The sequence below is a fragment of the Armigeres subalbatus genome, chromosome 3, assembly GCF_024139115.2.
Source record: "Armigeres subalbatus isolate Guangzhou_Male chromosome 3, GZ_Asu_2, whole genome shotgun sequence".
Taxonomy (NCBI): Eukaryota; Metazoa; Arthropoda; class Insecta; order Diptera; family Culicidae; genus Armigeres; species Armigeres subalbatus.
Genome location: NC_085141.1, coordinates 91,293,638 through 91,318,536, shown reverse-complemented (window position 1 = coordinate 91,318,536; position 24,899 = coordinate 91,293,638). Strand labels below are relative to the sequence as shown.

At 40.2% G+C, this 24,899-nt stretch overlaps 2 protein-coding genes across 5 annotated transcripts in view; one reads left to right on the top strand and one right to left on the bottom strand.

Moving 5' to 3' along the window:
* LOC134226776 (stabilizer of axonemal microtubules 2) overlaps nt 1–4,174 on the top strand; it is a 32,788-nt gene extending 28,614 nt beyond the window's left edge. For 3 of the 4 annotated variants that reach the window (XM_062707755.1, XM_062707754.1, XM_062707753.1), the window contains exons 4-7: nt 2,239–2,527; nt 2,587–2,933; nt 3,279–3,564; nt 3,620–4,174. In XM_062707755.1, coding sequence (XP_062563739.1) covers nt 2,239–2,527; nt 2,587–2,933; nt 3,279–3,564; nt 3,620–3,915 — 1,218 coding nt within the window. In that variant the 3' untranslated portion in view covers nt 3,916–4,174. The remainder of the gene's footprint in view (nt 1–2,238; nt 2,528–2,586; nt 2,934–3,278; nt 3,565–3,619) is intronic. The other variant, XR_009983555.1, reaches the window with a different exon arrangement.
* Nucleotides 4,175–5,851: 1,677 nt separating this feature from the next.
* On the bottom strand, nt 5,852–24,087 carry LOC134226522 (eukaryotic translation initiation factor 1A, X-chromosomal). The gene is made up of 2 exons (XM_062707354.1): nt 23,687–24,087; nt 5,852–6,371 (listed from the first exon to the last, which is right to left on the bottom strand). The coding sequence occupies exons 1-2, from the start codon at nt 23,888–23,890 to the stop codon at nt 6,129–6,131; spliced, it is 447 nt and encodes a 148-aa protein (XP_062563338.1). The 5' UTR covers nt 23,891–24,087; the 3' UTR covers nt 5,852–6,128.
* Nucleotides 24,088–24,899: the final 812 nt, after the last annotated feature.

The window sequence follows — 24,899 nt, the reverse complement described above, 5'->3', positions numbered from 1 at the left end:
ATACAACACTGTTCTGCCATGCCGGCGGAATCGCAGAGGCCAATTCGGCAATTACTAGGTTGACCACAGGCAAGCTGAGGCACCAGCACCACGACCTAGGTTCATCATGAACAGACCACTTGGCAGCAGGCGATGGTTGGTGTTGTACCGTAGAGCTATGGCCACAACACCTCCGCTGGTCGGCCAGCCGAGTCTCACGATGCGGGATGTTGACGTTCACCCTCGGTTTTAGGTGCGTTTCGGTGATGAACGCCACGTGTATTTCATTCTCCTCAAGGATATGCTTCAACTCGTTAGTTTTGTTAAGAAAATTATTTTGAGTTTTTATATTTTTCAACCTTGAATGTTAGGAGTAAGCTCTTCCTTTACAGCTGAATATTGGAAGCTCGAGCGTATTGATCAAAAATAATGCGTCAGATTAGGCTCACAATGTTCCTAATTATTCGCACTAGACGAATATAGAAGACAATGAAAAAGAATACAAATACTCTTATAAAAAACAATATGTACATATTCAATTATTTTGATTAGTTCTATACGCTGGGTCATTAGACCGAAGTTCATTTAGATTGAAGGCCGAATCACCCGAATGGTCATTAGGTCGAACGATCATCAGGCCGAATAGTGATTGGGCCAAATGACAAGTGGGGAGTGAGATGTGAGAATTAGGAAGTGAGTATTTATATGTGATATATGAGCAGTAAAAAGTTAGAAGTGAGAATAAAAAAGTAAGAAATGACAAACGTGAATTGAGAAGTGAGGAGAGAGATGTGAAAAGTAGTGAGAAATGAGTACAGTCCAACCTCCTTGAGTCGATATTGAAGGGACCATCGACTCGAGATGTGGAATTTGAAATCATTGGAATGCTGTTTGAAGGGACCATCAAAGTCATTAAAAAAAATATTTTTCAATTTGAAATAATTTGCCTCCATGAGTCGTTTTCGAGTCATAGAACATCGAACTCATGAAGGATTGACTGTAGTGATAAACGATAAACGAGAAGTGAGGAGCGAGAAGTGGGAAATGAGAAGTGAGTAGTGAGAAGCGAGAAGTGATAAGTATGGAATGAGAAGTGAGATTTGCGTTAGAAGAGAGAAAAAAGTGAAGTGAAAAGTGAGAAGTGAGATATGAGTAGTGGGAAGTGAGATATGTGAAGGTAAAAGTGAAAAAGAGGAAGTGTAAAGTGTTAAAAAAGAATAGTGAAGCAAGAAGGAAGAATCAAGCAGGAAAAAAGAATGGGGGAAGACACAAGGAAGAAGAAGGAAGGGTGAGAAGGATAAGAAGAGGAAGTGAGAAGTGAAAAGTGAGAAGTGAGAACAAAGTAGTTAGAAGTAAGAAGAAAGGTGAGTGAAGGAATGAAGAAGAAAAAAATAGATGGAAGAAAGGAAAAGGAAGTAGACATATGGAAAATGGAAGCAAGGTGAAGGAAAAAGAAAAATGAGAGAAGAAACAAAGAAGGAAAATAAAAGAAAGATGGAAGAAGAAAGAAGGAGGAAGGAAGAAGGAAGAAAAAGGAAAGAATAAGAAATAACAAAGAAAGAAAAAAAGAAAAGTTTAAAAAAGAAAGAAGGAAAAAGGAAAAAGAAAGGAAAAATAGAAAGAAGGAATAAGGAGAAAAGAAGTACCTTCCGCGGACGCAAAAATCGCTGCATGAAAATTTTCACGCCGATCAGTTCAGTAGTTTCCGAGTCAGGGCCAGACAGAAATTCATTTTTATGTACATACTTACTTGATGGGCTACACTGCCGCTAACCGCAAGTCAGACTTATCTGGATATGGATGCCATATCCAGATAAGTCTGACTTGCGGTTAGCGGCAGTACAGCTCTTCGATGAACCTACGCCGAATGGAGTATCCTTCTCCACTGGACTCGATCCTGGGCCAATCGCTTCCAGTCGCCCTGAACATTGAGCACCCTCAGGTCCTCTTCAAGTGCAAAAAGCCATCGTGTACGCGGCCTTTTACGAAGCCTGCGGCCTCTTCAGGGTTCTCTACTAAACATTATCTTCGTTTTATGTTATGTTTTATAGATGAAAAGTTCCAGATTAACCAAGGAAATGTAATTTTTATTAGGCTCATAAATACATCGTTAAGCTCAAACTATAACGGCAGATTGAAACTTATTTTTCAATAAAAATATGTATTCTATGTGTTGGCATTCTATTTCTGAAATCATGATTTACTTTTCTACTTGTTACCAGCTGTTACCTTACGATGATTTTTTTTTTGTTCTCATAGCTTTCGTACCCTGGATACAATAATATGGAACGGCAAAAACCCATCCTGCCCACTGGCAATCAGATGATTGCTTCCGGGCCTATACAAGAGATAACTACTACCCGGCATGACTATGTCGCTAAAACAACTCCCAAGCGTTACAAGATAGTTCCTGAAGGTCACATCCGAAGCGTCAGCGCTCCGTTCGAGAAGCAAACCGTGAATAAACTATCATACAGTTGCCCCGACATGGCGCACTTCACACCAGCCAAGTCCTGTAAACCAATCCGAGAATACATGCGGTCCGAAAGTTTGTATTATTTGAAATTTTCTGCATTTTCATTTCCACTAATTATAAACATTCTACAGTACCAATGGACTCTGAAACTACAGCTAAACTAAGCTACCCTCCAGTGTGTCCAGCGCCGAAGGAGGAACATCCATGGGCCAAACGCGCTGGATATCAGCCACCGTGCATTCCAATGGAGCACGACACTACATACAAGAAGAGCTACATGACTAGCTGTGGCACAGAGCGTCCGAAAATGATTCCGCCTTTTAATAACTTACATGTACCTGCTGATTCCGGGTTCGAATCAAAGACAGTCTACAAGGAAAGTTACTACAACGGTTGTGGTGAACGGCCTCCAGCAATCCGTCCCGTGGAACAGTTACGGATACCGCATCAGAAGCTAGAAGATGACACCGTTTACAAGGTATTGCCCAGCTTCGTGGTGGATCATTCCAAATTCTTTTGATCGAGTTCAGCTTAGACCTTCCGATCAAAATCTACCACATTCACAGCACACTCTTAAACACAATCATGCATAATATGGAAGGTAAATCGGTTTTAATTTATGCACAACTTGGTTTGACTAAATCAAATTATTTCACCGTCACGCATGGATTATTCAATTTGTATATAGCAAACGCAATTCCTTGCATGTTAAACTTGAGATCCTTAAAAATTCAAACTTCGGTAATTACATTACCTTACATATACACGTTCTACAAATTCGCACACGTCGTAAGAGTCACTTATTTTTTTCTCAACCTTTCAGTTATCTTTCCCTACGTACTGTAACACGGAACGTCCTGCTCCAATTGTTCCTAGACCTGCACCCTTGATTGGGGATGGGCCTATCCAGGAAATCACCACCACCAGACACGACTATGTTTGCAAAAGCGGTACCAAGCGTGAACCAATTGTTCCTCAGAATCTGCTGCACATTCCACATGGAAAACTGGAAAGTAACACCGTGAATCGCCTTTCCTTCCCGGCTAACAAAGAGAATGTCCAGCCACCGAAGTCCTGCAAACCGATCCTGTCGTACAAACGACCCGAGAGTAAGTTTCCAGTTCTGATTTATATTCGAACTCTAATCATCACTCATCATTACAGTCCCGATGGAGAGTGATACAACCAACAAGTTGAGCTACATGCCAGTTTGTCCGGCGCCAAAGGAAATATACCCATGGGCCCAGCGAGCTCGTTATCAGCCACCTCCACTGCCAATGGAATCGGAAACGACGGCCAAAATGAGCTATCCTCCACCCGGAGAATTTGTGGACGAACACTGTGAATCCGGGTTCGCAGGTGGCCCATGCTGCCAATCTTGTGATCCTTCGATCGTCAATTGCTGTGCAAATTTGGTGCCCGACGGAAGCTGCTATCCAAGGGCTGCGATCGTGAGCTAAGGTTATGCTACAAGTCCGTGCCATCCTTGCTGGATTTTAGCTGTTACAAGTTCAGACCACAAGTCTACCATTGCCATGTACGTACTATCTGTGTAAAAAGAAAACTGTATTAGCAGCAGCATACCAAATTTTGTAGGAATAACATATTTATTAAAATTGTATATTTGTAGATAATATTTTACGTTATCGGATTAGCAAAAATTATACGTTCTCTAATAAGACCAAAAACAAGATGCCTTACTATGTGTTCCCCAAACAATGTGTGTTATTAATGTGAAAGAAAGTTTCATCACGGATATTACAAATCCACTGCTTCGTTTGTATAGTTTTGCAGACACATCGGCAGAATCGAAGAGATAGTGTTTTCTATAAAACTAATGACGGTGATATTTCAAACAATGTATATGAAAAGTTACGTCTGTTTGTCTGTGAAAGCGCGCTGCATGAAACTTGAGATTCAAATTTTGAAACACAAAAAAATCAGCTGCTTACAAAGTGAACATAGGCATCGTGGATTTGGCTTTCTACGGCTTATGCGTCAACCGATGCTGCCAATCTGCCAGACAGAGAACAAGTACCTACCTAGCTGCAGCCAACTCAATGCCATCGTAGATAGACTTTCGATGGGCGATATCAAGATCTATAGGCGACTTCTGTGCGAAGATCGGATCCAACAATTCGAACTATGAGTGCATTATGGGACGCCATAGACGCCAAATTATCTGTTCGCGAAATTCTGTGGTAACAAAGGATCGCTCTTCCATCATCGACCGATGAAGAAGGTTACGTGGGACTCCCGTGATGGCTTTACCAAACATCAAATCGACCCCATTTACATCAGCCAAAAATGGAAACGGAGCCTTCTAGGTGTGTGACATAAATGTTGCGCATCCGATCATCACCTTCTAATCAGCGTAATGGAATTGCGAATTCCGTGAATCTGTAGAAGAATAGAGTCGGACGACACCGATTCAGCACGCGCCGACTGGGAATTTATGGTCCCCGCTCTGTTTCTACTGCTTGCAGCCAGCGTGTTTGTGGCCGAAGTTGACGGCCTCCATCAGGTTCTCCTTTGAATATTGTTTTCACTAATATTTCTTCCAACATTCGCACTAATTGACCATCTCACTTAAGTGTGCTGTATTTTATACGATTTGAGTGCTAATAATGCTCATTATAACACTCATTGTTAAGTTGTTTAAAATCTAATGCCTTTGCATCGCTCAAGCACAAACTGTGAAATCAAATATTACAAAATTCAGAGCAATAAAAAATAAATTATCAAATTGATAAATCCTAAAACCCTAAAACTCATCAGTTTTCTTAAATTATCCTCCGGGATTCCAAATTTTGAATTCCCACTCTTGAATAATAAAATAAAGCCACAAAACATCGAGCCAGAAGTAGAAAATAATATATTTCGTGGCCTAAAATGGAATTTCGAATCGAAATGACAACACTGGTTTTCTTTGTTTTCCTCCTTTTTTCCGTGATCCGTATTTGTTTAATTTTTCTTCTTTTTCTGTATAAACAATTGAATATTAGGTTTTAATGCACACGATATTTTTATCACTTCTTGAACCCCATTCATGATTTCTATCCCCTTCAACGTCGGATTGAACTAAATCCACAAGTGACACATATCGTGTTTTTCAACGTGTTTCCAAAAATCACCTTAGCCTTAGCCACCTTATTTTAACTTTCTCTTGTTGCAGGACAGTCGCTCATATTTATCTGGTAGGTTACAATGTTGACATATTTGTTTTATACGATTAGTGGAAGAAGCCAAAGCAACTGAGGGGGTCATGCATTTCAACCAAGTTTGACGAAATAACTAAATACCTTATTAACTTTACTATTGGAACGAACAACTTCGGGATGGGTGTTTCTCTCTAAATCAACGACGGCGAGAATGCCGAGAACAAAGTTCATACTAAATACAATGCATTAAAATAAAATAAAACAATGCATGTGTACATATTTGCCCGTCTCATTTAATAATTTTGATGCTTCCTACTTCAGTGTGTTTCTATAGTTTTCCAACAAAAACCAGTTGTGGATGTTTTATATTGAACTTGGGATACTGAATCAATTTAGCTCAGCTGTTTTCGATTTCTTATTCCGCAAACTGTTGCAGATATGCTGCAAAACTATTGAATGTTGCCGCTACTGCTGCTGCCGCCGAGAGCTGTGCTGCTTTTGGCGCCGACCGATCATATAGCATCGACGGCGTCAACCTCTTCTTCGGAACTGTACTCATCACCGAACTCGATATCGTCATCCAGGTCGTTGTCGACGAATGTGACTGTATCGTTGATGCGTACCGACTCCGGGAACTCACCATAGGTCTTGAGATTTCGCGCTTCATCCGGAGTGTACTTTAGGATGACGTCCGCCTTCGAGTCCTGGTAGTCACGCAAGCCGATGAGGATGATGTCGCCCTGATTAATCCAAACCTATGCGAGGAAGAATAAAGAAAAAAAAAAAACAATAAATTCACCTAGCAGTGTGGTGTCTTACTCGTAGGTACATCAAAAAGACTGAAATTATTTTAAAAGTAGAACTGATAAGGGAATAGGCTCTATTATTGAGCTTGGGTTTGATTATCGTACATTTCGTAGTTGCTACTCCAGAACAATCGTTGGTAGTGTAGTTCGCCTCCCCATGATGCCTACTGGAAACGATAGCTGGGCAACCTAACTGGACTACATCTCGGGAGCGCTAAGAAACGCATTGAGACTGATGCCAATTAAGTCTCAATTATGATTCAGGCTGCGCGTTCCTTCCCCTCGGATATGTTACCTTGCCGCGGTGGGTCGGCTTACGCCATTAGCACTGAGATGGCAACCAGAGACATATCCTGTCGTGGTGGTATCACATGTTGACTATTTTTGTTTGGTGCCGCGTTACATATCTGGCATTGACACACTAATTTACGGCATTTGCATGTGATCCAACGGACATTGTGTCGTGGAGCCTTGAATGGTAGTGCAGTCAGGCAGAGGCCTTTTCATCAGTGATAATGATGTGAGTACTCTTCTTTTCGGCAATACTTTTCTGATGCGTTCCCTGTGACGCTGAGTCGTAGCCACGCTTACATTTAGCTAGCTAGGCATTTATTAAAAACCCAGATTAATCCACCTAGCGGCGATGATGCCTTTCTCGTGCATCGTAAAATGTTCTGAAAAAATCACATAGGAAAGGTCAAAAAAGCACTTTAGGGGGATAGATTGCATTTTTTCTATCATTTTGCATACTTTTGCATTAATTACTATGCATTCCCACCATTCTAGAAAAAAAATTTTTTTCGGTTTTAAAATTTTTTTTCCAAGGGGGGACCCTTGGGAAAAAACAATGATTTTTCAATAATTCCGAAATGCAATGTCCGATCAGGCCAATTTTCAATAGCAAACAATGGGACCGCATTCCCCGTCGAATGCAACTTGTTGCGAGTAAATCGGGTAATGCTAAGTTCCAAAAAGTGTGTCTACAAAATTTGTACACATACACACATACACACACACACATACATACATACACACAAACAGACATCACCTCAATTCGTCGAGCTGAGTCGATTGGTATATAACACTATGGGTCTCCGAGCCTTCTATCAAAAGTTTGGTTTTGGAGTGAAATTATAGCCTTTACGTATACTTAGTATACGAGAAAGGCAAAAACAAAGTATTCAAGATATTCGTAGGGAATCGACTGCTGGATTCACTGAGTAGAAGTTTTTTCAAAACTAGCAACGTGGTGCCAGTTTTATTTTGTTATGCCTCACTTCGAAGAGCAATAATAAAAAATACCACACATTATAATGATGGTAAATAAACAATCTTATAACGGCTTCATTCTCGATAATTTTTACAAACAGATAGGCAATAGGCGTGATGAAGCTTTAGCTTGCCACCGAAAAGTGAATCCTATACCTGACCTTGATTAGAACTTAATAGATAATCACCGTAATTAATCAACGATAAAGCTACTTGTTAGAACAGTTTAAAGTTATAGGCAACCTTGACAAAAAAAATATAATGGAACAAACTAAGTTCTTTAGCATTTTCCACTTTTACATTATACAACTTACATTGAGTTTGTAGTGTCGACACAGCTTAAAAACATTGACGAAACAATGACTTAGGTAAACAAAGTGATTTGACGAACGCATAACCTACATTCAGAGCAAACAAAGTCAATTAATTTTCATTCTGCATAAATAAAAGTTAAAAATAGAACACTAATTCGCAATATTTTTTTTATATTTTCAATGTGGTCACAAAAAGCTAACACATTAAATAACTTATAATTGTACTATATGACTCAGTGGCCTTCAAACCACATCAGATGCTTCTAAGGCAAAAAAGAAGACACTGCATTTTAAACATTGCTTTTAATAACTAGAAAAACGTTGTACTAGAAATCTTGAAATTATCATTTTAGCCTTTGATCATTGACTAGTTTGCATTCAATTACATTTTGCATTAGTGTCGAGTCGATTCCAAATCCGAACCTCACTTCACCCCATCCGTATCCTACCCCATGGCGTTCAAGTGGTCTGCACGGACTCTTCTGCCATTACCCTCTCTATTATCGTCTTTGGATTGACTTGCGCTCTCATTGCCCCACCAAACGCTGCAAAATGAAAATGAAAAAATATGATTCAGGCTGCGCGTTAACGGAGCTTGTTTTATATATTGCTATATTGGGAAAGCGAGGGCTTCCAGCCGTCATTCTACTCTTTTAGTAAAGCCGGTGTCACCGACTTGAAACGGCGAGTGGGCTAATGGCCAGACTGTCTTCCGTCTCATAAAACCGTGTTGGATTTTGCAGCATGCTGTCCAATCCTGCCATACAGTTTATGCCTATTCGGCGGAAGTAGGCTCGGATGATATTTCTTACCTAGCGCTGATCTACCGTAGCCGTATGCATCCGTAGATAACCATGGGATCATATCATAAAGACAACTACTTTAGCAAGATTCGACGACTGCCGCTAGAGCAATGAGTTTTTCAAAATAATGCCTTATCTGTGCCGGCAAGAAACAAACTCGTAACCATGTTATGGGTGGACCTGCTGGCAATAGCCGTCAAGACCTCAACCACTTAGGCAACGAAGTTTTCGACACGGCGCTGGGTCTGGAGGTCAACACCGACAATCTAAGCGGGAATGCGCTGGTAGCAGACATATCGGGCGTCTGGTGGAATCCTGAGTTCGCAGCCCTTCGAGCAACCTGCCTTAGGGCTAGACGAAGGATGCAACGTGCCCGGATCGAGGACCCGGTTTTCCAACGTTTTCCCCGGTAAAAATTTAAAAGGCCTGTTAAGGTTTTGAACAATTTAGTACATACTAGTCGACCCAGCAGACGTTGCCTTGCAAAGTAGGCGAAAATGCGCGTTTTGAACTCCCCAAGCGAAATTTCCATATGCATCTTTATTCTAGTTTTACGCGATTTACTCAACCCTGCTCGTGGTTTTTACATTAGGAAATATCGTTTAAACCCGTCGGAAACTACAACGAACATATCTGCTGAAGGAATAAAGAAAATCCATCCAGCCGTTTTCGAGTTATGCGGATACGATACGAACACAGACCATTTCATTTTTATATATAACAGGCCTGGTAGCGGGTCACTTTTTAGTGACTTGGTCACTTTTTTCGGGCTAGTCACTAAAAAGTCTCTTTTTTCGACCTCAAGTCACTAAAGTCACTTTTTCTCGCAAAAAGTCACTATTTTCAACTATTTTGAAACTATTGACTACGATTTTTTTTAATAAAAGCTCTATGTATCCGTCGGATGATGCTTTGTCCATGGTGGAACTGAAATTACGGATCTTGGAAAAAATTTAATGATCGTTCTGAAACTTCGCCAGCTATTTAACTCGCTGCTCTTATTAGCATTTCACAAGTAGCTAATTGTAGGTGTTTTACGTCCCAATTTATAAATTGGTATACAGTCATGCAAGCAGGAGACCTGCCGATTTTGATTTTTTCAAACTCAAACTTTATACAGTAGGGGAAAGTGGGGATACTTGATTCCTTGGGAGACTTGACCCCTTGCCATAGCAGTACAATTCAAACCTATTTGGTTGCGGCGACTCAAATGTGAATAAATTCGGTTGCATATGGGTCACAGAAACTTTTGTGTAACATGTGTGCTGCTCGGGTGGGAGACTTGATTCTCCCCTGTTTTACCGAGAACTAAAGTAGAATTGTTGTAGCGTATTTTTATAATCGATTTTCTAGACAAATGATTGTTATGTGGCGAGTTATTTTACAACCTCTCTCCTAAACATGTTTTTAGTGGCCACCAGTGGCGTTTCCCTAACCTCAATCTACCTGTGCACTGAGTTTAAATTTAATAAATTGGTGGGTGCAAATGCCTAGAATAACTAGATTTTGATTAGTATGAACCACTCTGATAATTTTATTTCCCATTTGGGCTATCAAAATATCAAAATTTTCACTTTTTGGGTCAGTGTACAGGTAAAAAGTGAGGTTACGCGACGCCACTGGTGGCCACGCAAAATTTCCCAATCATTTTTTTTACAGCACAAAGCCATACATATCCTAAATGATCTTCACTGATAAAAATGTCAACATTCCACCACAATTTCAGGATATTTGGATTTTAGGTTGTTGCCTTAATGTAAGGAGACTTGAAAATATTTTTTGAGTAGATTTCATAGAGTCTCCCCAATTTTGAAGGGTGCATGCGCTGCCGAATTTCATTGCAAAAATCGTTCATACATACGCACAGCAAGTTGGAAAATCTACACGAATCTTCATAATTTTCGTTCCTGTTTTTACCAACATGATCCGTACTGTTGTTCCTTTCGCACTAAAAATTCCAAAAACTTCCGTGGCACCTATGACAAATCGTAGAGATCTCTGCATCTTCCTTAAGTCGGTGTTCAGCTAATCAAGTCATCGTAATTTTCACTCATTCTCACGAGAAGAGAATGCTCATTCACGCAGATTTTCGCCGAGAAACTGAAACTGACTGAAACTGAAAGTCACTATTTGGTCACTTTTTCTGCAACTGAAAGTCACTATTTGGTCCCTTTTTTCGTCAGCTTTGGTCACTAAAGTCACTATTTTGAGCGGCATCGGTCGCTACCAGCCCTGATATAGAGACTAGTCGACCTTGCAGGCGTTGTCCCGCATAGTAGGCGAAAATGCGCGTTGTGGACTGTCCATGCTAAATTTCCATACAAATCATTATTTTAGTTTTTCACGATTTGCTCAACTTTACTCGTAATTTTCGCATTAGGAAATATCATATAAACCCGTCGGAAACTATAACGAATGTTTCTGCTGAAGAAATGAAAAAAATCCATCCAGCCGTTTTTGTGTTATGCGGATACGAACACAGACCATTTCATTTTTATATATAAGAAGATTATGTAAAACAATAGATTTTATTCGAACGAAGAGAATAGTTCCTTGGTATCTAAAATGTACAACATCATTTGTAAGTATCAATTCAGTAATTTGCAAGGAATGTAATTGTCGCTGAAAAATGCAAAAAACAAGCGACAAAAGAGAATAGTGATAACTCTTTGTCCTCATCTGCTTAAAGACATTGTTGCGTTCCATTTTATTTGCAACAAACATGGAGAGCTAATTGTTGTGAACTTTTCAAACTGCGATAACTTGTACATTTCAGAAGTAAAACACAGATCATGTCAACAGATGGTTAAGTTTATGTCTATATGATAACCGATACTTATTAAACCAAAAACATAATCGGAAACCGACTTCTTCTCAAAATGCTCGGCAGGCGATCATTGTCCTATTCTGTTGCAGTTTGGGACAAACGCTTATTGCAAGTTGAGTTTGTCCCAACATTTACAAGAGAGGACAATGTTGTTGTCATTGGCAATGTTTTTATTTAGGGGTCGTACACATATTACATAAGCATTTTTTTCTGGGTTTTTCGACCCCCCCCCCCCCTGGTAAGATTTTTTTCATGCAAATGATTTTTTATTTATATGGTGCGTAAGAAAATGGCAGACCCCCCTCCCCCCATAAGTGCTTACGTAATATGTGTACGGCCCCTTACATGCCTTGGTTATTTGATAATAAGCATTGCGCACTAACATTCTAACAGACTCCTGACTCGCTGTAAAAGTCTTGAGGTTTTAACTGCTGTTTTGTCCGAAAAGCTTTTGAGATATTGATTGTACTCTAGAAGCTATGTGACCATCTTCTCTTCTCTTCATTGGTATTATATCCCCCACTAGGACATTGCCGCCTCGCAGATTAGTGTTCATTAAGCACTTCCACAGTATTAAATGCGAGGTTTCTAAGCCAAGTTACCATTTCTGCATTCGTATACCATGGGGCTAACACGATGATACTTTTATGCCCAGAGAAGTCGAAATAATTTCCAATCCGAAAATTGTCTAGACCGGCACCGAGAATCGAACTCAGCCACCCTCAGCATAGTCTTGCTTTGTAGCCGCGCATCTTACCGCACGGCTAAGGAGGGCCCCATGCACCAGGAAAATAAAGAAAATCGCACATATAGGGGAAAAAATTTAAAAATATGACGACACTGTTGTGAAAACTCATATGTGAATATGTACGTTATGTGGAAGATATTGATTTGAACAATGTATTGGAGGTAACCACTTTCCCTTAGATGGGACTCGAACCCACGACCCTCAGTACGCTAGACTGGTGCTTTAACCAACTAAGGTACGAAGGACCATCGTCGGCCTTCGCAACCTAGCGGCTACAGGGCACTGCACGGACTACTTTGTCTCTTTCTCGCTGAAAAGAAATTAGAAAACAACAAGGCCAGTAAACGTCAAAATTTATGAGGAACGAAAGAGATGTTTCCGTGCAGTGCCCTACTCAATGAGCTCAAAATTCTTAAAATTGGACGCATAGTCAAATCACTCGCAATTCATTTGTCGAGCCAACACTTCCACATGTGTATAGTACAGTAGTACACGTTCACATTAGAGGAGCGTGAGTATTTAGAATGTCTGGCGGCTACACAGATTCTTTATCAGGGCGCCTAACATTGCTCTTGGTCTCGCAAGTTCCAATACTCACGCTTCCACGGGTATTCCGATGACAATTGATTGCCAGCTAAGGGTTGCGTACTTAGCTGGTAGTGCAGCCTGGGCACTGTTGTCCTTCTGACATCAACTAGAGTGAGAGGGTGCATCCCGTGGGGTCTACCTTGGATGTGGTGGGGTTCGACAGTGGGCTCTGTTGAACTTCTATAAAAAGCTGCATGTGTCCCCAAGCAGGTCCAATCAAAGCGACCGTGTGCCGCTCAAAGCGCTCTAGCCTAGTCCTGGTGGTGGGTGGGACTTTAAACAAATTTGACCCGACTGACCGAGCGTCTGTTCACCAAGGAGGTGCGGCTCCAACAGCGTCTGTTCTGGCATCCAGCGGCTGAGTGTGAAATGCTATTCCCCGGAAGCTATACCTAAGATGGCAGCTCCATCCCGGTGGATAGGGAACCTTGGGCCAACAACCTATTGTTCCCGAAACATCAATTTGTTCGAGAATCCGATGATGAAAGAATACGGACTGATTTTACGGCGACGACTCTTAGCGCGAATCAACGGACACGAATAGAAACATGGAACGTTTTAACCCTAGCCCAGCAGGGTAAATTGGCACAACTTGCCAATGAGGCACGCCGCATGAAGCTTGAGATCCTGGGACTGAGTGAAGTCCGTTGGCCAAACTTTGGGGAACACAGAACGCCGTCGGGACAAGTTCTGCTATACTCTGGTTTACGAGGTGAACACGCTCCCCGGCATCGCGGAGTTGGCTTCCTACTAGGCAACTAAGCGCCCAGGCACACTCTGCGCTCATGAAGTGGGAACCTATAAGTGAAAGGATAATCGTTGCCAGATTTAGAACACGGGTCCGAAACCTTACTATAATCCAATGTTATGCGCCAACCGATGCTGCCGAACTGCAAGACACAGAGACCTTCTACAGTCAACTCAATGCCGTCTTAGATAGAATTCCGAAGGGTGATATCAAAATCTGTTTGGGCGACTTCAATGCGAAGATCGGATCCGACAACTCGAAACATGAGCGCATTATGGGACGCCATGGTCTCGGAGAAATGAGCGAAAACGGAGAGCTGTTCGCAGAATTTTGTGGTAATAACGAAATGGTGATCGGGGGATCGCTCTTCCCTCATCGACCGGTTAACAAGGTCACGTGGGTCTCCCGTGACGGCTTTACAGAAAATCAAATCGACCACATCTGCATCAGCCGAAAATGGAAACGGAGCCTTCTTGATGTACAGAATAAACGTAGTGCCGATCATCACCTCCTCATCGGCGAAATACGCCTGGGCATTGCGCGGATTCGTCGGCAGGAGGAAAAATCAGAAGGGTTGTGTACAAGACACGACCGCTCGACGTAAACTACGTAAAACCTCTTAGTGCAATGAGAATCGTAATATCATATGAACATTAGGTTGAATACATGACACAATGGCGAATTTCAACCAAACATTATTTTAAACTGTTTTCAGAACAAACATTTTTCTCAATCACCACCGACGACCATACAGATTTTAGTTGGAGCGCTACCGGCGCAGCCATCGTCTCAAGTCAATTCAAAAAGCTACTCTCACGCGCGCGTTTGCGGTTTAGCTTGAAATCATCGTGCAGTTGTCATCAGCATCGGCAGCGTTCAATAGAATTTGTTTAAATTTTGTAGTAGAACAGGTTTGTCGACAGCGAGTTAAAATGAGGAGAAAATTGCATTTACACAATTCTGCTGTCACCGACAACAGCCACTTAACCCTTGTGCGGCCGGCTGGGTACCCGGGTACCTTTTTGGAATTCAATTCGCGATATCTAAATGAATCTTCATAGTAGGAGGTTGAAACTCTGTCATATCCACAATAATGACGGCCAAAATCGATTGTACGGGTTAACTGAAATTTTGATTAAGGAGGGGTGGAGGGAGGGGTTCCGACATTTTTTTACCCTTTAAATGGCCGGCAAGGGTACCCGGGTACCCACGAAACTAAAATGCTTAAATCTTTGGCAATTTTTAACCATTTTCAACCGTTTTGGGCTAATTCGATTCAGAATTTTGTCCTTTATCATGCTGTTTTAGGATTGGACCGGTCCGGTCCCTCGGATCACCGGGAAATCTGGATTTCTAGGAACATGTCCTGCATAGATTACACTGATCGTGGATTTCGGTAAGTAATCAGCAATATGGGTATCAAACTTCTTGATATTTCATCAGCAGGTTGATTTTTATTGATTTGGGTCCATCAGACGTGCAGATCTTCAATTGGCCATTCCAGAACAGGTTCCTCGAGGGGTCATATGTGGCCATGAACAATTTTCAAGGGAACATCAACAATATGGGTATAAAACTTCTTGAAATTATTTCCAGCGTGTGTTCTTGACAAGTTGACTCCGGAGTGGCCATTTAGGAACAAGTTTCCCGGGTGGGGAAAGGGGGGGGGGGTGTTTGGTCAAGGTTGGCCTAAAACATTTCTCATTGGATCCCCAACAATATGGATGTCAAAATTCTTGAAACGTCTACAGCAGACTGTTGTTTATTATCTTGGTTCCAACAGATGTGTGAAAATTTGAGTGGCCATTTCGGAACAGGTTCCCAGTGGGGCCAAGAATGGTCATAAACATTTTTCAATGGAACCTCAACTATATGGGCATCAAACTTCTTGAAATTGCCTCAGCAGTTTGTTTCTAGTTGTTTTAGAGCCACCAGACTTTATAGTTTCCATTCCAGGACAGGTTCCCCGTAGGGGAAGGACTACTCATTCATCCCGGATGGCCGCTAAGTAGTTTTTATAAAGTGCTGGAACATCAGGAGAAATGAACAGGTGTGGAAGATTATATTTTGAAGTTGCGATTTTTTTTTTATAAATCTATTGTTGGCGTAATGCCAATTCTGGAAATCCGTCGTAAAAACTATTACTGGTTGTAGCATTGTGAGAGTAAAATCATTGCATGAACAACGCATTGACCACCATTGGTCATCTGGCACTGAAGGTCCGGAACACCCATAGTAAAGACAAACTCTTGAAAATCGTCCTAGAATACAGTGGTTTGTTATGAATGTGAGAGCAAAACTCCGCTAAATGGTCCTCCGGGAACTCCGATAAAGAACTCCGGGAAGAAAGTTGTGAGTTTTTTGAAATCGCTTGTTGAGAAATGTGAGAGCATAATTGATGCAATCTAAGCAGATAGCCACAATACATCCAATAATGCTGCGACTTTCAATAAATCGTTCGTCCACTTGAAGTGATGGAATAAAATGGGATAGTACAAAATCGTATTATGACAAGTGAAGACACTCCACAAGATGCTCTAAACAACGTTTGACTGACGTATTGTAGAGCTCCACAATTGTCAATCTTGGGTGATGTTCTTCCAGTTTTCATAAACGTTTAGGGTTCCCAGGTCCGATTCCACCGCGTGCAGCAGCTAGCGTGTTCGTGGCCTGCTGCGAAGTCACTAGCCTCTATCCGGATCTCTGGTGAATATTGTTTTAGCTATTCTTTCTTCCATCATTCACACTAAGTGACCGGCCCACTGGAGTTTGCCGTATTTTATACGATTCACAATATTTTCTTCTTTATACACTTGATACAGCTCGTGATTCATGCGTCTGCACCACACATCTTTTTCTAGTTTCCCATCGAGAATTGTACGTAGCTGAAAAACGTCAAAAACTTTCCTGTCCGCCTCTTTTAACATCCTTACGAATCAGAGCAAATTTTGTTTCCAATATTCGCATCAGCAATACGTCTTTTCACTTCACAGGAAACGTTATTGTCACATGTCATGTAAAGATGTACTCCGTCTTGGTAGAGTCGATGATTGAGCCTATCTTCACCGGCTCCCTCTTGATTAGGGCAAAAGCCTCCACTACTGCCCTGCGATCGAATGTAGTCAATGTCGTCCGCAAAGATCAGAAGCATATGCGACCATGTGATGATAGTGTCATTCTTCTGCACACCAGATCTCCTAATCACCCCCTCGAGTGCAATATCTTCTTCTTCTACATACATAAAAATGAATTTCTGTCTGTCTGAACCTTATAGACTCCGAAACTACTGAACTGATCGGCGTGAAAATTTGTATGCAGAGGTTTTTGGGGCCGGGGAAGGTTCTTAAGATGGTTCGAGACCCATGCCTTCTTTGGAAAGGGGGATCCCATACAAATGAAACAGAAGCCCCAGGCAGGCCTGGTAGCGATGAATGCCATTCAAAATAGTGACTTAGTGACCAACGATGACTAAAAAAGTGACCAAATAGTGACTTTTTCAGTTTCAGGAAAAGTGACCAAATAGTAACTTTTGTATAAAGTTGATAACCAGATAGTGAGCTACAAGTTGCATTAGCATTGTTACGGTGTAATTCGTAGACTAAAAACTATATAGCGATACTCATATTTATCCTTAATCCTTATCTAGAATGCTATCATAAATCAAGAAAAGACAAAAACTAAAAAAATTAAGAGCATGAAGATACTACGCCTATCTTCACGGTAACCAGAAAAAGGATGGAACTTAGCAAGAGGTTATCGCCTTAGCGATACCCTCATAAGTACCACGGAGTTGGATATTGGGGAAGGTATTCGTTGGTTAAGCCAGAAGCCATGATAAATCATATTTAGTCACACCACAAAAAAGTATATATCCGCCGTCACGGAAACAGGTAGTGAGTTACAAGTTTATAATTTCAGCAACGATTTTGAAGCAATTACAGCATTGTGAAACTGCAAAAACAATGATTTAATTAATTCCTAGACTTAGAATTATTTGAACTCACAAAGCTTAAAAAAAACTAAACTTAAACTAAACTAAAACTTAAAGAAATTAAAATAATGAAGAAATTTTTAAAATACGATTTTTGCAGCAACAGGTAGATTTTTCCAATAACAGTAGGAGCTTTGTGAAGAAGTTTACAATGCAATACGCGTCTCCATGCACGGCTCATACCAAAATGCTGATTCGCCGATGCGTGTTGCGTTGTTCTCTAAGAGCTGCCAACTAAAAGGCGGTTTGCCTTATGAGTTTTCCGGCAACGTAACATAGCCCATTTTTTTAAATTTTATTATCAATATAATTGAGATTTTATAAAATTTTAAGATGCAATCAGCTAGCTATATTGTTTAACTGTTGTATGAGGTACCCATACAAGGTCTAACTTAACTGATTTTTTGTTTGCAATACAATAATTTTTGCTTAATATTAGATATTTGATTGACGAGTTGTGGCTTCGTGCAGTAAAAAATCTGTAGGAACGTTTTTATGAACCTTGTTATTTGAGGGAAATTTCTAATTGACTTATGCCTAACCATTCATATAAGTTTTTAAGCATATCGTGACACATGTGACTGTTCTCTATGCTTCCAACATACGTTTACAAAACAGGGACTATATACAAATACTTTTATGTATATTATGCACATAAAAGTATTTGTATATATGTGTTTATATAGCTAGAATACGAATTTACAAAATTTACAAAACACTGTCTAGCCTGGCCTGTGCCAGAATTACTTTTGACAACAATCACAAACAATTATAAAGTACTTTAAGTCATATTATCGCTTATTATTTTCCCTGACATAGAGAAACCTCGCTCGACATCGGCGTTGTCATGTGATGCAGCTAAAACTGTGTTCACTATCTTAGTTAGGGCCGATTTCTTCACCTCCGCTTAGGCCTTAAACCAGGTTTAAGCGTATGGGTAAGCACCGCTTAAGAGATAAGCGGAGGTGAAGAAATTGGCCCTTACAGGAATAAATTTATGTTTATCTGTAACAGTTTTTTAATAAAAAAAAACTGGATTCTACACAACTCAATTCTGTACTCTGTACTCTAGTTCTGAAATTAGTATTTTAACAAATTCCATTCGTGAAGAGCAAGACCATAGTTAACCTAAATCGAAAGTAACCTGGCGATTCTCATAATACACCTCCGGAAACAATTATAAAGCATTCGCTGATGTTCATACAAAATGGTCACGTTTGTGGATCAAAGTCTTAATTTCTAGCGATTCAATTGAGGACATTTTTGGCATTCCATTGTGGGTGTACATTTGGCGCTTTTAGCATAATACTTCAAATTTATACATTGCTACTAGATTTACATTTGATTCGGTTAATAATAAAAGTAGGTACAAATGATTTTTATTTTGATCTTTTTCCAATAGGGGGTGCAAAAATAGTAACTTTAGTGACCATTTTCTGAAAAATAGTGACTTTAGTGACTTTTGGATGCAAATAGTGACTTTTTAGTGACCAGCCTCAAAATAGTGACCAAGTCACTAAAAAGTGACTCGCTACCAGGCCTGCCCAGGGGTCGATCGAATATCAGCCGAGATGCTCAAAGCTGACTAACCATGGAGCACCTAAACAACTTCGAACTGGCTGATGACGTTGCACTCCTCGCGCAACGGCGCTCTGACATGCGAGTAAGCTCTACGACCTTGCCGAGCGCTCCTCTTCGGTAGGTTTAGTCATCGACGTCAACAAAACCAAATCGTTGGATGTTGTAGGGATTGAGACGGGTAAAATAAATATAAACTGAACAAGAGGGCATATACATTGGACGTGAGTGACTGATGAGCGGAGTTAGCCTTCAGTTTTGTGATGTATTTCGCGGGAAGAAGTAATGCTTCTGAGCTGCTGCGGATCAGGCAGCAGCTGGAGACGGCTGATTCGAATGAAGCCGTCTCCTCCGAACACGACAGATGTAAACACGGTGACTTCTTCCAGTTTCACAGTAGCCGTGCAACTAGTGGATAATGTTGAAAGCTTCCAATATGTTGATAGCCAAATGGCGTCAGACGGCTGTACCAAGATCGACATAGGCGCACGGATCGAGAAAGCAAGGGCTGCCTTTGCGAGTTTAAGAAATATCTGGGAAAACACACGGAGAAAAAAATGTAGTAGAATCAACATGAATCTGCCTCAAATCAACAATATTTTTGCATTGATTTATGAATAACAATATTTATTGTTGACACAACCAAAAATAGGGTTGAATCAACCATACGCGATGGTTGATTTAACTCTTCTACATATTTGTTTCAACCATGCTTTCCAGCTGTCACTGTCAAATAATACATAAGAAAACAACAATATTCTTGGTTGTTTTTACTATCGGAAATGCTGCGAAACTACTTTATCGGCAATGCGATGACATCACAAAAGAGGAAAAAGTGACAGAAACAGAATCGATCTTGTTACATGCGGAGTGAGAGTCATTCACATTACCTCTGCTCCATTCTCACTTCATGTAGATAGGATGATTTATGTTGATCAGTTTCTACAGTTTCTACAGTTCCACATCATGGAATGGTTGTCAAAAGAACGATATTATTATTGTTCCAATCATGCGATGCAGGATTGAAACAACAATAATGTTCAGTTGAATAAAGCAGTGAATCAGCATTGAAACAACAACTTTGAAGGTTCATACAACAAAGTTCACGTGGTTTGATGCAACAATCGCAATAGTTGTTTCAATCGTACAAGATTCTTCTGCGTGCAGGCAGATAAGTGAACGCACCAAATTACGAATTTTCAACTCTGTGAACGTGAAATCTGTGCTGTTATACGCTAGCGAAACATGATGTGTATCAGTGGAGAACACTCAATGGCTGCAGGTGTTCATCAACAGATGCCTGCGGTACATAATTCGGGCATGGTGGCCTCACAACTGGATCTCAAACAACGAGCTTCATCGTCGTTGTCACCAGAGGCCGATAGCAACAAAAATTCGAGATCGAAAGTGGGGCTGGGTCGGCCACACTCTACGTAGGGGCGGAAACGAAATCTGTAAACAAGCATTAGACTGGAACCCAGCGGGACATCGCAGCAGAGGCAGACCCAGAGGCTCTTGGCGGCGATGCCTCAATAAAGAAATAAAAGAAGTTGACCGAAATCTAACCTGGCAACAGGTTAAAGCGATAGCTGGGCAACGCTCAGGATGGAGATCTTTCAAGTCGGCTCTTTGCACCACCGGAGGTGTACAGGATTCATAAAAAAGAAAAAAAAAATGCGTTACGCAGGTGTGTTACGTATTCATCTATCAATAAATCTCGTGAATTATTAAATAAAATGTATGGTATTTGAAACAAATTCACTTTAATATTGAAAATATAATTATAACAAATGATATGATATGAAAATATGCCCATTTTACTGCTTTGTTTTAAAGAAACAAATGATTTTAATTGAGGAACATATAGAAGCATGTACAAAAAAAATCTTCTCAATATAGCAAAAATTAAAAGGGATTTCAAAATTTTCTTCAGTGGATGCTCGATACCAAATGTGAGCATGTTTTGAGACACTAATAGACTACTTATACTACTTTCGTAGATTCAAAACTCTTCGTTGATCATGTTATTTATTACTAAATAATCTGATTACCGAGAAGTTCTGGATTTTCTCTTAAATGGGTGGGCCTGGCCGTTTCAATACTTGTGTCATATTTATGATATGCTGCAAATATTAATGAATACAAGAAAATGCACGGGAATACAACCGACATTTCCAGGATGCTTTTCAATACTGGCTGTGCATGTGCTAAGTAAGACAAGACAAGACAAGACTAATAGACTACTTATATGCATCTCTGTGTGCGTATGTGTGCAAATTCTAAAATTTTCTAACATATAAATCTCACTCATTTTTAAGGTATTAAACAAGTGTAGTTTTACCAAATTAGGCATCCATAAGGCGAAACATGTTATTATTGAACGCTATTGAGTTGCGCTCAGATCTATGAATGATTTAGTTAGTTCTAGATAAATTAATATCGAGGTCTCTGGAAATTACGAGTACAATATATGCAACCAGCGTTACGATAGTTACTAACCATATCACCATAACTTTTCAATCCGACGAGCGCCTTATATAGATAGGCAGCATGACGTACAGTGCGTTATCATTCGTTGAGTTGTCGCTCAACCCATGACATCCGCCTTTAAGTTGGCAATTATTTTGTCACTTTCACGGTAAATCGCCGTGGGAAGCTGAGTAGTTTTATCTCGTTTTACATACTGGAATCCGGAAAAATTTCCTTATAACTAAGGAAGAGTCACAATCTCACTGTAGGTGGATTGATCTGGGTTTTTCAATATAATTATCGTTTGCATGAAATATATGAACAGAAAATGTGTTCTTATATTGAAAAATCCTCTTTTGAAATTATTTTTTCACTTACCCCACAAGTGGGGCAAGTGAAATATTCAAACAGATTTCTTGGTTTTCCAAATATTTTGAATCCTAGAAGAATTCGCATGCATATAAAGATTGGATAGATGATTCGTTTTGTCATAAATATGATCAATTTCAAAATTATATTCAACTTTTATGACTTCATTAACATGAACTACACAATTTCCTTCATCCACTTGCTCCACTGTACCTTACTCTTAAACAAAGATTTTTTTTTGCTTTAGACATATACGTTTAAATACTCTTTCGAACAACAGATGATGCACATTATCTTTCACTCCCGCAAAAGCAAACAGGAAAATTATTAGAACGAATCGGATTCTTTCGAGAGTATTGCTTGCCATTAACAACTCAAGCAAAATTTTTCATAACGACGTATGTAACAAAAGTAAACAAAACGAGGTTTTTAATACAACGTGACAATCACACGCGGCTTTATATAATACGCATCGATTTTACTGATTTCAGATCTTAAAATTCTTTAATTCAATCTTTTTACGAATCGACGTATGTCAAAAATCAATTTTTGAAGTCTCACTGTTACATACGTCGCTTTAACATACGGGAACTAAGAGCGACCTATGTACCAAAAAAAGCAAAACAAAACAAAACTGCAGTTGCGTCAATCGTGCACTATGGAAAACCGACCAATGTACACCGACGTGCGTGCAGCATACCGGTGTATGTATAATTTTATCGTTTTTCACAGTGAATTTGAATGAACTAAGATTTGATGTGAAGCACGCTTATTACGTGTCATGTAATGACGCATGCCAGCGGAAAAAAGTATTGAAAAAAGATTTAGTTTTAAAACAGTTTTAGAAAAAGTTTTGCCAACTTTCTGCAAAGGATTTCTCGAATCCTCATAATTGTTACATACGTCGTTATGAAAAATTATGCTTTACTGTTAACAAGCATAAGGGTGATAGAAGATTATTTTGACGGACAAGACTACCTTGACTTTTCTTCTGTAGGGTAGTTTTATTTGTATGTATTGTATGAATAACTACTTATCAAGATATTTTCTCACTGCCTTTAAATGCCAAATTGTTTATCTCATTTGTTACAGATATACAGAAGATTCTTATTCTGATATTATGTATTACAAAATGGAAGGAAATAAAAATTGAGCTCCAATTATCACGGTAGATTCTCAATTCTTGCCAATAGTTCTTCTGTCCCTATTTCACAACAAACATTTTAGTCATCGCCTCTGCCCTATATTACTGACATATATTAATAAATCAATCCCTAAACAAGTCCTCAATCTAACACAAGTGAATAGGTGTACAAACCAAGCAAAATAGAAAATAACATTTTGATCGACGTCATAAGTCTTTTTTGCAAACATACTGCATTCAAGGAAGGGGCATTTTTGCTCTGTCAGCAAAATCTCAGCGCTCGGCCCCCTCAAGAAAAAAATAGAAAACTACGAACTTATTTCTACCTGAAATGCAACGCTTTCTCAAGACAAAGGTTTATTGCCAGGAAGCAATGCCTTTGTTCGCTAACCTTACTTCGAGCAGAGAATGCATACCTTTTTCCGGAGTTTGCCTCTGATGTGACACAGCCGCTTGACACCATCGAAGCACATCGCCTCCAACCTGCCATTGCCGAGCATTTTTGTGACCTGTGCGTATTCCTGCTCGTCTTCCTTGAAGATCAGCTCACGTTTTTCCGATTCGTTTTCGTTCTTACCACGACGACGGTTCTTTCCTCCCTTTCCTTTATTCTTCGGCATGGTATCTACGGATGCTGATCGGGATAGTTTCAAGTGCTTCCCGTTGGATCAACGACGGATTTCTCGACGACAAAAGCGGTCACTCGCGGAACACACAAATGGCGAACGTTGTCACACACGCGAAAAAGAGAGTTGAAAAGCAGAGCTTGCTGATGATGACAGCTGTCCGTCGTGCGCACGGTGGGTTAAATGTTTTGCTTTTCGAAGCTTGACATCGCGAGTTGTCATAGAATTTGAGCAAAATTAGGAGTGAGTTCAATGGATACCTATTGACAAGGTTCTTATACATAGTATGACTTTGTGGAGATTATGGCTGCGTTAGAGGCATACACGCTTATTTCGTGTCACTCATAATAAAGCTTGGGGATTGTTAAAAAATTACGTCCATAGTTTTTCGGCATTTTTAACCCCCCACCCCCTTGTTGTAACAATCTGTCACAATGGATCAATCCAAGACAAAATTTTCAAAACGACTTATCTGCTTTTGTAAACAAAGATTCAAACGACGATTTGACGAATCTGAGAGCTCTCCCACGCAAACCAACACCATCAACATGTAGCGGAAACCTTCACCACAGATAACAGATATTGAAGCTAGAACAAATTTTATTGAAAATCCTGTGTAAACTTTTGAATTAATATACGTTGGCCCACTACTGCCATCTACTCAACTGATTGCGGCAGTACCTAAGGATGCAGCTGAATTACAACCGTCGAACGCAGCCAATGCATTTGGCAGCCGCATTCGGGCTGCGTTTTCAATAACAATGATCCTTGCGCCATCTCCAATCGATTGCCAAACGCGATCCCAATTTAAAATACATTTGAATTAACGGTTGCGGATGTTTACACACGTATGGGATGCCAGCCTCAATATCTGTTATCTGTGCCTTCACCTACCTATTGGTGGTGTTGGTTTGCGTGGGAGAGCAATCAGATTCGTCAAATCGTCGTTTGAATCTTTGTTTACAAAGGCAGATAAGTCGTTTTGAAAATTTTGCCTTGAATC